A 14,316-nucleotide genomic window follows, 5' to 3' on the forward strand; every position below is an offset into this window, starting at 1 on the left:
TGATCTTTTAAAGTATGAGTTTATTCTCCAGGTTTTCTTCAACACCCACAAATTAGTGCTTTTTATTGCAGCTATATCCAGGAGCTGAAAACAACTTAAAATATGTACTTTTATCATACATTTAACACTTATAAGAGATAGAATGGAACGGTATGAATTTTAAAGATGAGTTTTTCAATAATTCAATAATAAGCATATGGAAATTGAGGATAACTACAGAAATAGCTATTGAACTCTAAAATAAAAAGAAATTATATAGAAATAAAAGGGTAAAAGGTGTTTCATAAAAAAAAAAACGAAGAAACAGTGGCTCATCACCTCTCGTGCTGGTTAGTAATCTAATAAAAATGATAATGAGTCAAGTATTATCTCCTTCATACTTCAAAGTAGTTCTTTTCATGAACGCCAGCTTTAGGTCTGAAATGTGAGAGAGGATCTGGGGTTCTGAACATCTCAAATATTTTACTGCCCTAGGCTAATGGATTCTTCTTTGTCACACTAAGAAATTGGTACTAACTCTTGTTTGCTTGGATAGAAAAAAAAAGAAATGGATGAGCAATTAATCAAGTGGGATTTGGTCACTGGGACAGTCACAAATGGCCCCAAATCAGAACACACACACAGTTTAGTTTGAGGGTGAACATGTTAAATAAAGACCAAAGAAGGGGAGCATCTGAAATCTTTACAACAGCATCATATTGGGCCAAAGAGACTAGGTTTGGCCAGTACAAGGGGAATGAGTCTCGAGAGAGATGAAGTTAATGAGAAGCTAGATTCAAATTAGCCCCAACTTGATTTACAACTTAACAATGCAAAAATGATTTTATTTTCTATCCTTCTCATTCAAAAGAAAATTAAAACCATATTCCTATTGCTAGTACGAACTTCTCATGTTTCAGAACTTGCCATACCTTTGGTTAGTTTTTAAAGATAAGTGATAGCAGATGTTGACGTTATTAATTGTGACCAATACATTAAATTTCCAAAGAATAAAATTAGATTAGTACCATCTTATTATTCACAATGATTCGGCATAAACAGGAGAGGTCCCACAATTGTCCTCAGCCCTGGGATCATGAAATAGGGCAATTTAGTGACCATTACATGGAAAATGAATTATGAGAAATGCTGTCTCCAGAACGCTTTTCTCCCCTCTCTTCATTTGTATTTTTTAAAAAGCAGACCTCATACTTTCCTCACTTAAACATCATTTAAAATAACCTCCTAACATTTCATTTTTCCATTTTCTCTGAAATAAATCAAATTAAAAACTTCCAAAATTTGTTAATATTAATTGATCACAAACGTTTGACAGTAAAACTACTTTTGTTTAACTCTGTGAAAAAATGTTAATATTACACCATTTGTTAAGAGGCCAGACGTCTTTTTTTCGGGGGGGGGGGGTCACTGTTACAGCATTTTCGGTTGTTAGCCAGTGTTGCTATAATGGAACGAAAGTTCCTATAAAGAGATAATGAATTGGAAGCATTAATGATGTAATTACACCTACGAGTTAAAGCCACAAAGAAGTCTTATAAAAACGACTTTGTGTGTTAAACTGTGTCAACACGATGTCAGATGATTTTGTTCAACAACTGGTCAAGTCAGGGAAAGGGGGGAAAATAAGGCTACTGGGATTGAAACCAGTTTGACTCAAAGAAAACAAAAATTAAGCCTACAGCCTACTGGATAGGCCTGTACACACTCAACCTGGAGACTTTCTGCCACAATACTAAAACGCAAATTCTCCACAAATCACAACTTTATCCCAAATGTCCTTATATGTTCTATTTTTCTTTTTAAATTCTACTAAATAATTGATAGCTTTACAACAGAATTTATTTTATTTAAAAAACACTTAAATCATTACCCCACAAAATGCTCACAAACACAGGTAACCATAGAAAGTAAACATGCATATCCTGCTTTTATCATAATTATGGTTGTTAGCTGAATGAAACAAATAACTCAAAAGGTTTCAAATGATAGAAAAACATATTTGGGTAAGTTATGACACAATTTTTTGAGTACTGAGACAACAGAAACGTATTATATTTTTGCACCAATTGCAAATGCAAAGTTAACAATGAAATCAGGGGACTGAAGGGCTGAAAGGAGCTGGATATCCATATTCTCAATCTACATATCCACTATCTTTTAAATTTTAGACAAAGAAGCTGAAAATAGACAACAAAACAAAACAAAAACCCCAACATATACACCATAACAGTCTTTTTTTTTAAAGACTTCCAATTTGAACTCTTTTCTAAAAGCACTAAGGCACCGGGACGCTTATTGTAGATTATGGATCATCTCCTCTTTGGCTATGAGGTGTGTAGTTTTGTTGACTAGAGACATCAATGAGTTCAGTTTCTGAGACCAGTCATTTAATAAATTATTTGGATCCTTGGGCCTCTGGAAGTTGATAATTCCTGCCAACCTGTCTACTTTAGCAAAGATGGTCTTGTTAACTACTAGATTTGAGAGGAAAGCCTCTGACTCCTGCAAGAGAGAAAGACAAATTAGATTAAAATAGGATAATTATAGACAGTAAAACTTGAAAGCAGTTTTAAATTCTTCATTCAAGGGCTAAAGTTCGTTATTAACAGTTAGCAACTGATTTCCTCTCATTATGGACTTATTTTACTGAGAGTCTAGGGACTGAACAGAATGAGCCCCCTCGCAGTCAGGGCTGAGTGTGAAGCTGCCTGCCTGCGGATTCAATCCTGCTGGCACTGGCAAGATCGTGTTGCCAACTGCAAGCTGGCGTCCTCTCTTCTCTGTAATGTTTTCCCCTAAAAGGCAGTGCTATACAGTGTTTCCAGAAATGCTTGGTTAGAATATACGCTCTGCCACTTCGCAACTATGTAGCCACAGATGAGGCAGTTTATTTCTAAGGCCGCTGGTATCCTCATCCAGAAATGAGAAGAGCTAACGAACTAATCAAGGATCAAGCCTTCTAACCCTAACACTCCGTGATTCTTCTCTTTCAGCTAAACTGTCACAACTCCTGGCGAAAGAAACGGCTTTTCACTTGACTCCCATCTCTTTGGTGTCATATATTTTATCAACATGGACCCAGACCTGACTACAATCCTCCTTTAACATGTCCTGTCACCTTTTCAGGGGAACTGCAGTCAGGTTTCCTTCACATCTTTTATTTCTACAGTTCACTTTTGGGAACCTAGATATATTTACTATAGAAATAAAGACCTTGGACTTCAAATTAATCCATCTTTTTTTTACTTTTTTCTTTTTGCGGAGGACTAGCCCTGAACTAACATCCGTGCCCATCTTTCTCTATTTCATATATGGGATGCCTACCACAGCATGGCTTGCCAAGCGGTGCCACATCTGCACCCGGGATTCGAACCGGTGAACTCCGGGCTGCCGAAGCGGAAAGTGCGCACTTAACTGCTGAGCCACCAGGCCAGCCCCTAATCCATCATTTTAAGTGAAGACTTTAACCAGTTATAAATAACATCAATGTAACTATAAAACTTGATATGTAGGCTATTTTTTGGTATTCAGGATAGCTTGGGGAAACTTTCTACCACCCAAACTTAAAATTAAATAATAAAACAAAATTGATTTTCTCACTCAATTTTTACAAGTCAACCGATAATCAAAATAAATGACTGCAAGTAACTCAAACAATGATGCTTACTACTTACATCAACAGACAGATCCAGAAGCTGTGCCATCCTCTTCATTGTTATCCTTGTATAATACTTTGCCATTATTCTAATATTCTGGGGAGGGGAGAGAGGGCAGGGAGGACAGAGAACAGCTGTCAGTAAGTCTAAAAGTCCATCTGTTTCCATATCCAAATAGGTTGAGTTAAGGCTCAGAGCTTTTATTTTATTTATTTTTTGAGGAAGATTAGCCCTGAGCTAACTGCTGCCAACCTCCTCTTTTTGCTGAGGAAGACTGGCCCTGAGCTAACATCCATGCCCATCTTCCTCTACTTTTTATGTGGGACACGGGCCACAGCATGGCTTGCCAAGGGGTGCCATGTCCACACCTGGGATCTGATCCGGCGATCCCCAGGCTGCCGAAGAGGAAGGTGCGAACCTAACCGCTGAGCCACCGGCTGGCCCCCAGAGCTTTTATTTTTTTATAGCCCATCAATGGAATGAAGCTGGCTCTAAACTTCAATAACAAAACTAAATATTTAGAAATTTTGGTTTCTGCAGTTATTTGTAAGTTATTCTGAGGACTCTCTACAACCTTTTTAAATATGTATAGTCAAAATATAAGGCTTATCTTAACTAAATTAGTGGTTAAAAATTATAACTGTACTAAAATATTTTTGCTAAATGCAAGAACCTAAGTTAAGATTTTATAATTATATACAAATATTCAAAGGCTAAAATTCAAAAAATGATCAAAATCATCTCAAAACACCAGTTAATCATCATTATAACTACTTAAAGATAACTTGCAATTGAACTTCCTAATCCTCACTGGAAATGGTGATAAGTTAGACAGAGGGACTCCCCTTTACTATTCTTTTTTTTTAATGATTTTATTTTTCCTTCTTCTCCCCAAAGCCTCCCAGTACATAGTTGGTATATTTTAGTTGTGGCATGTGGGAAGCCGCCTCAGCATGGCTTGATGAATGGTGCTAGGTCGGTGCCCAGGATCTGAACTGGCAAAACCCTGGGCCACCGAAGTGGAGCGCATGAACTTAACCACTCAGCCACGGGGCCCCGCCCACCCCCCCCTTTATTATTCTTAATGTTAACATAACTGACAACATAGCAGCGCTCTCAGAGTTGGATGGGGGAGTGGGGCAGGGCCAAATGAACTCATCTTTGAAGAAGCTGCACCTCCTGCCATCTCCATCAGGGTGGATGGCAACACCAACCTCTCAGGAAGCATGAGAATCACCCTAGACCCCACTTTTTCCTTCATCCTTTAAATTTAATCAACGATCAAATTCTATTGATTTTCTTCCTTAAAATAATTCCATTCCATTCATTCCTCTTCAACACCTCAGCTACGGCCTTAATTCAAGCCCCCAGAGCCCATCATTTAACTATTCTCATCTCCAGTCTTTTCTCTCTCCAAATCCACTCTACACTTTCTCCCTGAGGAATCTTTGTAAAATACAAGCCTGGTCATTATCCTCTCAGTTAAAAGTTTTCACTAGTGGGGTGTACAATCTTTATAATAATCCAGACCGTTTCTACATCTCCAACTTCCTTTCTCACTAAGCCCTCTTCTTGGAGGCCCCAAGCACCCCTGCTGGGTTAAGCGTCCACGCCCTTGCTCAGACTATCTTGTCTGCCTAAAGGGACTGCCCTCCCTTGTCTGCTAACTACCTATTCCTGATAAATCTTACCTCCCATGTCAATTCCTACATAGCTAGCCAGACCATTCTTCCAGGTGGAACGAATCACTCTCTCCTTATACTCTATATATACTTGTACCGTAATATCTGTAACACTTTCATTTGCAAATGGATCTTCCCCTATGATTTATTTTTAAGCTTTGTGAAGGCAGGGACCATGTCTTATCCTCCCAAGTGTCCTAGAACTTGGTACAGCATCTGACACACAGAAGGCTCACAGTAAATGTTTGTTATGTGAACAAATGTTAACTAATTCAATTTCTAGTGACACCAAGATCAAGGGTCAGGTTTAAGACATGTTACCCATTTCCAAAACTACCAAGTGAGTATCAGACAGAAAACAGTCCCCTCATCCCCATCCACCCCTCACATTCTTAAGGAATTTCTTCTTGTTTATAAAATATTTTGAATTCTTAAGAGGTCCTCTCAAGAAGAAGCATGCTAACACCTAGTTATCTTTTCTGAAATGCCAAAAATAGGAGGGAAAAAAGACAAAAGGAATTAGATAAATTCTGATATGCTTTGGGAAATATATACTAAACATATGAGCAACAAATTTACATCACTACTACACTGGGCATAGGAAAAAAATCCTAAAGTGATGAATTAAAGAAATAACATCCAAAAGAAACATCTGATTATCAAACTTGAGAAACAAGAATTTATGCTCAGATTTGCCAAAGTTTACTTCTAAATTGTCATCTCCATTATGCTAGATTCTTACATGTTCAACAACTCTGTTCTTCAAGTCTTTCCACCTCTTTTCACCTTCCTCTGTGTAAGCGAATACATCAGTTGCAGGACTCTCAAGAGAACCTTTTCTTAATTCCATTCCATAGTCGTCAACAAGTGTGGACCAACGCATCAACTCCATTGTGGTAAAAAGCTTTAAAAGATCCCTGTAAATTGCATAAAACTTAATATTCCAAATATGTAAAACTTAAGTTTCATCCAACTTAATAGCAAATATTTAAACATCAACAAAGACTGTTTTTATAAATTTTTATTTGTAGAACGAGACATGAGTTGATAATATTTTACCAACTTTACTACCATTTTTTCCCACAGTAATTCTGAATAGAGCATTCCCCTACTTAACATTCTGCCCTCTCCTATATCATATTTGCCAATCTCTGGACTAATTCACTGTAAACTTACTAATGACACGGATAAAAGAAAAACAGCTTTAAAAAAATAAAAGCCCACTGTGCTTATGATGAAGCGTAAATCTGTTTTATTTAACAGATTTCCAGAAGTACTTACTTCGAAAAATCACGAAGCCCTAAACTACTGATAAAACTTTATCAAATGGTTAATGAACCAAAAGCTGTTAAAGTGAGCTTGAAATATTCTACTTGATCGGTGGTTTAGAACGAGGTATGTTACAATCTCATTATATTAATTTCTACTGCAGTGCTGAAAAACATTCTGCCACTTTATTATCTCTAGTTTTATTCTCTAATACCATCTATCTGCAACCAATTAAGAAGTGTACACTTAGGTTAACCAGTTTTCTTTCAAACTGGTGCTTCTATTGAGATATACTATACTAATTATAAAAGTACTTACTTGTATTTAGGAATTTCTTCTAACTTCTTGTCACCACTTATTCGGTGAACTAAATCTGACTGTTCATTGTCAAAAGGAGCCAAGATTACATAGAGGACAACACTTTTCAGAGCCTAAAAAAGTTGCACAACACAAGAGATTATATGCAAGATTAGAAACAAAATGGAAACTTTGGAAGAGCTGAAAAACCATGGAATAATTGTATATATTCGTTTTCAATACTGTATCCAAAAGTCTTATGGGGAAAAAATCATAACAGGCTGCTCTTTTTTTTTTGAGGAAGATTAGCCCTGAGCTAACTATTGCCAATCCTTCTCTTTTTGCTGAGGAAGACTGGCCCTGAACTAACATCTGTGCCCATCTTCCTTTACTTTATATATGGGACGCCTACCATAGCATGGCTTTTGCCAAGCAGTACCATGTCCACATTGGATCCGAACCAGCAAACCCCAGGCCGCCGAGAAGAAGAATGTGCGAACTTAACCGCTGTGCCACCAGGCTGCTCTGTTCATAGTGTCTTTCTGTAACATTTAGTTTTCATAAAACCACTACAGTAAATCTTTGCTAATTTGAATTACTATCTGGGCTGACATTTTTTTTTTTAAACAAATGTATAAAAGAAAAAGTTCTTATAATAAGTTGGCAGCACAAATGTGGAATATCATATAAACTATTTATAATAGTTTTTGTAAAATAATTTTCCAAAGTAGTGCTAGGTCTTTATCTGCAACTTTTGTTAGCAGGTGCCCTGCTGTACCTATTTTATATAGTAAGCCTACAGTCCTTCAAAGAGAATAAATAATTTAGAGTATTATCACAATTCGTCTGAATCAGTAAGGATAAACTGAATTATCAACATACTGAATAGAAAGCAGCACCATACAATTGCATATAATTACTGAAATTAAAATTATTTCAAATAAATAAAAAATGCAAATTCTTCCAAATAAGTATCACTGTCAAGTATAAGAATATATTCTTACCTGTTGCCACTTTTCACTTTCTGCCTGTATACAGGGAGTATCATATATTGCTCTGTAGTGCTTACAAATAGACAAATAGGATCCCTCATGTTGATCCAGCTGAATCATTAAGTTATAGTATTTCAACTTTAATTTCTGAAAAAAAGTTGACAAAATATATTGGAGTTTATAAGTTTTTTCCCAAACACTTTCAAAGCAAACTTATAATAAGACATATGCTTACCTCTGTATTTTCTTCCTGGAAAAATTTGGTATTAATTTTCTTACTGATGATTTGTGTACGAATGTAATCCTTTACAGCTAGGCAGAGCCTCATTTGCTCTAAAATAAACTCCACTCGCTCTTTCTTTTCCATTGACCCGTAGGTTTCCACCTAGCAAAGTAAGTCCCCAAATAAGTTTATAATAGTCAGTAATTCTTAAAATTGCAACAAAATTAAAGATATGAAAATATTCACCCTTGATAAATAATAAGAACCTTCATGCATATTGGAAGAGCACTGACAATGATAAAAAGCTACTTTCTTCCAGGAAATTACAACTAAAAAATTATTATACAGTAAAATGGATTTTTCTTTCTTTTGGTGTAAAGTTCTATAAATTTTAACATATATATAGCTTTGTGTAACTACCACCACAATCAAGATACAGAACAAATGATGTACACTTGAAATTTGTATAATGTAATAAAACCAATTTTACCGCAATAGAAAATAAAAAAAGATATAGAACAGTTCTACCACCCCAAAAAACCCCCTCACACTACCCCTTTATATCACGCTTCCCTCACTCACAACCCCTGACAACCAATGATGTGTTCTCCATCACTACAGCTATCTTTTTGAAGAGCATCAAATATAGCAGCAACCTTTTGAGACTGTCTGCTCGCTCAGCACAATGCTTTGAATACCAAGATTCATTCGAATTGTGTATATCAATAGTTCATTCCTTTTTATTGCTGAGTAGTATTCCATCGCACGGATGAATTACAATTTATCCAGTCACCTGTGAAGAACATCTGGGCTGATTCCACTTTTGGCCTATCATAAGCAAAGCTACTTTGAACATTAGTGGATAGGTTTTGTGTGAACATAAGCTTTCACCTCCCTTGGGTACCCAGGAATGCAATTTCTGGGTCACACGGCAAGTGTATGTTTAATTTGATAAGTCGCTTAACTGTTTCCAGAGTGGCTGCACCATCCATGTTGCATTCCATCAGCAATCTATGAGAGTTCCAGTTGCTTTGCATCCCTGCCAGGTCTTGGTATTGTCAATATTATTTAAATTTTAGCTATTCTAATAGGTATGTAGTGGTATCTCATTGTGGTTTTAATTTGTATTTTCCTAAGGGCTAATGAGGAAATTACAATTCCAAATACAAAAAAAGGATGACACCAGTTGCAAGCTTTCTATTTATATACTGATTAAAACCATTATATGAAAGAGGCACTGGTCTTTTTCAATTCAGCTATCAAGGCTGATGTGACTCCTAATGGATGCAGAATACAGAGTCACAGCAGATGCACACACATACCATGCAGAGAATCAATTCTATCAAATGCCACGAAAAAGTTCCTAATATAATATTTGGTATACATATATTGTAAGCGAACTTACAAAATCCAGAATGACACATTTGAAAGTAGAATGAAGTAAGACTATTATTGTTATAATTTGGTCTGAAAATGTTTTTATTTCACTGTCTTCTTCTATGTAATTTTTTAAGGAAAATAAAAACACACACAATGAACTATCAATGTTCCATTTATACATCTTTACCCACTCTCCATGTATCAATTACTTTGAAGCAAAACTCAGACAACATACATACAAATATTTCAGTATGTATCTCTAAAAGATAAACTGAAAAAAAATTATCATACCTAACAATTCCTCATCTTACCAAATAGCCAGTTAATCTCCAATAGTCTCACTTACTTTTTTTAATCAAATCGGAATCCAAATAAGGCTCATACTTTGCAATTGGCAGATATGTTTCTTATGTTTTTTTTTCCTTGTCATTTATTTGTTGGCGAAATCAAGTCAATCGTCCTATAGTTTCCCAGAATCTGAGTTTTGCTAGCTTTGTCCCTGTGGTGTCATTTAACAGGCCCCTCTGCCTCTGGTGCATCCTGCAAACTGGCAGTTACCCCCAAAAGCTTTATATAATCAAGGTTAATCTTCTTGGCAAGAATATCTCACAGGAGATGTTGAATCATAAGGCACATAATCCTGGTTAAAAAACAGTTTGGGGGCGGGCCCCATGACCTAGTGGTGAAGTTTGGCACTCTCCACTTCGAGGGCCCAGGTTTGGCTGTCAGGCACAGACCTACACCACTTGTTGGAGACTATGTTGTGGTGGCAACTCACATATAAAATAGAGGAAGACTAGCATAGATGTTAGCTCAGGGTGAATCTTCTTCAGCAAAAAAAAAAAAAAAAAAAAAAGTGTTAAAGGCAAAACTACAGACAGTAAAAAGATCAATGGTCACCAGGGAGAGAGAGAGATGAATAGGCAGAGCACAGAGGATTTTTACGAGCAGTGAAACCACTCTGCACAATACCACAATGGTAGATACATGTCATTACACATTTGGCCAAACCCACAGAATGTATGAACACTAAGAGTGAGAACCTAATGTAAACTATGGACTTCAGGCAATAATGAGGTGTTAATGTAGGTTCGCCAATTATAAGCAAGACACCACTCTGGCGCAGGATGTTGAGAGCAGGGGTGATTGTGTGGGTGGGGGGCAGGCAGCATATGAGGAATCTCTGTACTTCCACTCAGTTTTGCTTTGAACCTAAAGCTGCTCTAAAAAATAAAGTCTTTAAACTAAAAAGAAAAAAAAAAGTTTGAAGTCAAACAGAACTAGTGTGAATCCAAACTTCTAGGCTATGAATATAGGCAAGTTACTGAACTCCTTTGAGTCTCAGTTTCCATGGCTGAAAAATGGGGATAGAAATAGTGTTGTGTGTGACTGCTAAATGAGATAAAGTATATAGAGAACATAGGACATGTTTAAAAAAAAGAACGAAGAAAACGCATAGCAAACAAAATCCTTCCAGTATTACTGATGGGCTAAACTTATGAGAAAAATTTTGAGCTAGTTCATGTACATTTTTCTAGTGAGAGAATCTATGGTTTTCCTTGCACTTCTTGGCTCTTTGCTTTCTCATTTTAAGTTCTCTCTTAAAAATTGTCCTGGGGCTGACCCTGTGGCCGAGTGGTTAAGTTTGTATGCTCCACTTCAGCAGCCCAGGGTTTCACTGGTTTGGATCCTGGGCGTGGACATGGCACTGCTCATCAGGCCATGCTGAGGCAGCATCCCACATAGCACAACTGAGGCACTCACAACTAGAATCTACAACTATGTACCAGGGCCTTTGGGGAGAAGAAGAAGGAGGGGAAAAAAAAATTGGCAACAGACGTTAGCTCAGGTGCCAATCTTTAAAAAAAAATGTCCTGAACATGGTAAATTATGAGGCAATTTTTCTTTGTTAAATCAATTGACCACCAATCAAATATTCAGTAAGAATTAAGCCAATGATTAACAGCAAATTCCTAATGTACAAGTAAATAGTACATGATTACTAATTTTATTTAAATTTCAAAGAGAAATAAAATGTTCAAATAGCACAAAATCAAGACTGATTTGCTGATCATAACTTTTCTTCAAACCTTTTTTAGCAGTTATATTTAGTTGGGACCATAATAACATAATTCTCAAGCTACATGAATAACTTCATCATCTACTGTACTTGCTCTTAATCTTGGTGGTTTGGAAAAAAGTGATTTGGTGCCAAAATAAGCTATTTTCACGAGAAAATATTGCTGACTAAATACAAATAGAGTTTTACGCACTATACAACGCAGCAGCTTACCTGCAACTCTTGTAAAATGGAGGCTGCCTCTTTCACGTCACCGTTTTGCTCTTTTATAGTTGCTAATGTTTTAGTCAGTCGAGCACGCTCAATTTCAACATAAATCTGCAAATGCAAGAAATTGATATTATCAAAATTCCTACAGAAATGTGTTAACATTTAAAAGGTAGAACTGAAACATTATTCAAACTAGGTGTAAGGGTATTCATCTTGCAGCTATTGTACACTTTATCCTCCGTGTACAAAGAGAGCCACGTGACATTTTACATTTCACAATCACCTAATTTTTAAGAAAATGTGTCTATAAAACATTAACCATATTTTGCAGCTTTGCTTTGAGAACCAAAATATGAAATCGCTGTTTAACAAATAACAGCACCACAAGCTACTAAATGGCACAGAAAATGGAAAGTGCCTTTAAAAGAACGGATTATTAGAAAAATAACACACTTTACAAAGACCATAAGCAGTCTGGTATCTATAATTCAACCAATATCCTAATTGTGACTTACCTTTAAATACAAGGTTACTTTCTTTAAAAATATCCGATCTTGCTAAGGAATAAAACTATCAGCATTTTTTGCAGCTATACGTAATGTTAGTGGATTTATAATTTCCAACAAATTAAACATTAAAAATATGACTACAGCCTAACAGTGTCTCGAGAACTAATTTTCATGCTCAGGCTTGCCTACCCCTTTAGCTGTTGCTCTGCAGCAACCACTTTTCTCCACTCCACCCCAAAAACCTAATCTCCAATAATAACTACTTCCAGTTTCCTAAACGTACTAATGTGTTTCTTACTTCGATATCTTTGTATATAATTTCCCCAATGTCTAAAACACCCTTCTCCCTATCCATGGGCCCTGTAGAATTTCTACTCATTCTTAAAAAGGCAGCTCAGCAGTCATCAACTCTTTGAGGCTTTCCTGGGTACCCCAGCCAGTCACCCCATCCCTCTGTGCTATGGCGAACTGTAGCACACTGATACCGTCACAACACGGCACAGTAACTATTTCTACGATTGATCTCTTTGAGCTAAAGAAGACTGTCTTGTTCACTTTGGACTTAGCACAACACAGGTGCTCACTAAACATTTACTGAACTGAACTAACAGTCAAAGAGGCAATAAGTTAAATATAAGCGAAGTTTTTGTCCTCCAACCACAAAAATCTATCTAGAAAGAAGAAACATCTACCACAGTCACCATTTTACACTTGCTCTTTTTAGAGAAACATGAGATTAGGGAGAAAAAAAATAGGCATCAAAAGAAATACAAACAGAGTCTGGTAAGACAGTGAGATTTTGAAAAGTAACCTTATATGTACATACTCTACTAATTTAAATATTAGAGTGAAACCTTAGCTATCCCATAGATTTTTGAAACAAATCTAGGCCAGAGAATTAACCTTATCTTTAATTCATTATTACCACATGTAAATTTTGGATAAGATCATTAATTCCTAGAAAAATCTAGATATACCAAGACCGTCACTATTTAAATAAATTCATTTGCATATGGAAAAATATTAGAAGGAGATGCACAAAGATACTGGTTGAATTAAGGTGATGACATTTTGTGTATTTCATCTTAAAAGAAATATACATACATACTTATATAAAATGTCTAAATATATAAGTATCTCTGAATACAGATAAGACAGTACTTATCACTGTTGAGTTACACCAATAGAAAACTCACCTTTCCTTCTGTAACCATTCGTAGAGTATCTATTAATCGAAGTTTGATTGGAAGGTCCGTGATTTCCTCAACATAGGTACAGCACTGCTGAACCATTTTTGCAACAGCCTAAAATAATAAAAACCATTCCTCAGTAAAATTCATTCCTCACACAAGGAAAGTATTTTATTGATGGAAGTGCTATTGTCAAATGTGGTCTTCCCAAGCAATTCTAGACAGTGAAATGCTTATAAAAGAATGTCAAAATCTTCCCCCATAGCTAAGACATACTGAATACCCATTAATAAACCAATAAAGGTTAGGAAAACCTCAGATGCAAAGACTTGACCCCTCCTCACTACATGGTGATCTGATTACACAAAAGGAAAGCTGGAAGAGGTGTGTCTGGCAACATCTTGCTAGCTAGCTTTTTTGCAGCCAAGTAGAAAAGCATGGAAGAAGTGGTAGCAGACTAAAGGGGAAAAAAAGGGAAGAGAAAAGCAGAGTTCAATAGTAGCTGTGACAGTAGTGAAGCCATGACCAGCAGATACTGTGATGGAGAAAAAAGAGCTGGCGGCAGAGGCAGGAGGTGAAACAGCTCTATTGTCTGGGTGAGGAGTGGGGGGCACAGTTACCCCTACACCTCAGTAAAATATGACAATGGAAGCCACAGCATCTCTTGCCCACAGTTTCCTCACAGATAATATAAGTGGATTGGACCACATTTCTTCTAGCTCTAACATTCTATGATCTAGGCCCAGTTTTCTGTAAATTTCTGTAAATATTTACCTAGTAAATATTTTAGACTTTGTGGGCTATACGGTCTCTGTGGCAACTAATTCA

General features: G+C 36.5%; 1 protein-coding gene across 1 annotated transcript in view; it reads right to left on the bottom strand.

Annotated features, from left to right (window-relative positions):
• The window catches only part of PSMD12 (proteasome 26S subunit, non-ATPase 12), a 24,950-nt gene continuing 10,634 nt past the window's right edge, over positions 1–14,316 (bottom strand). The window contains exons 4-11 of the mRNA XM_001499941.7: positions 13,495–13,602; positions 11,793–11,897; positions 8,132–8,281; positions 7,909–8,043; positions 6,926–7,038; positions 6,081–6,255; positions 3,675–3,752; positions 1–2,502 (exon numbers count right to left, since the gene is read on the bottom strand). Coding sequence (XP_001499991.1) covers positions 2,293–2,502; positions 3,675–3,752; positions 6,081–6,255; positions 6,926–7,038; positions 7,909–8,043; positions 8,132–8,281; positions 11,793–11,897; positions 13,495–13,602 — 1,074 coding nt within the window. The 3' untranslated portion in view covers positions 1–2,292. The remainder of the gene's footprint in view (positions 2,503–3,674; positions 3,753–6,080; positions 6,256–6,925; positions 7,039–7,908; positions 8,044–8,131; positions 8,282–11,792; positions 11,898–13,494; positions 13,603–14,316) is intronic.

Source organism: Equus caballus, chromosome 11, assembly GCF_041296265.1.
Source record: "Equus caballus isolate H_3958 breed thoroughbred chromosome 11, TB-T2T, whole genome shotgun sequence".
In the NCBI taxonomy this organism is placed as follows: Eukaryota; Metazoa; Chordata; class Mammalia; order Perissodactyla; family Equidae; genus Equus; species Equus caballus.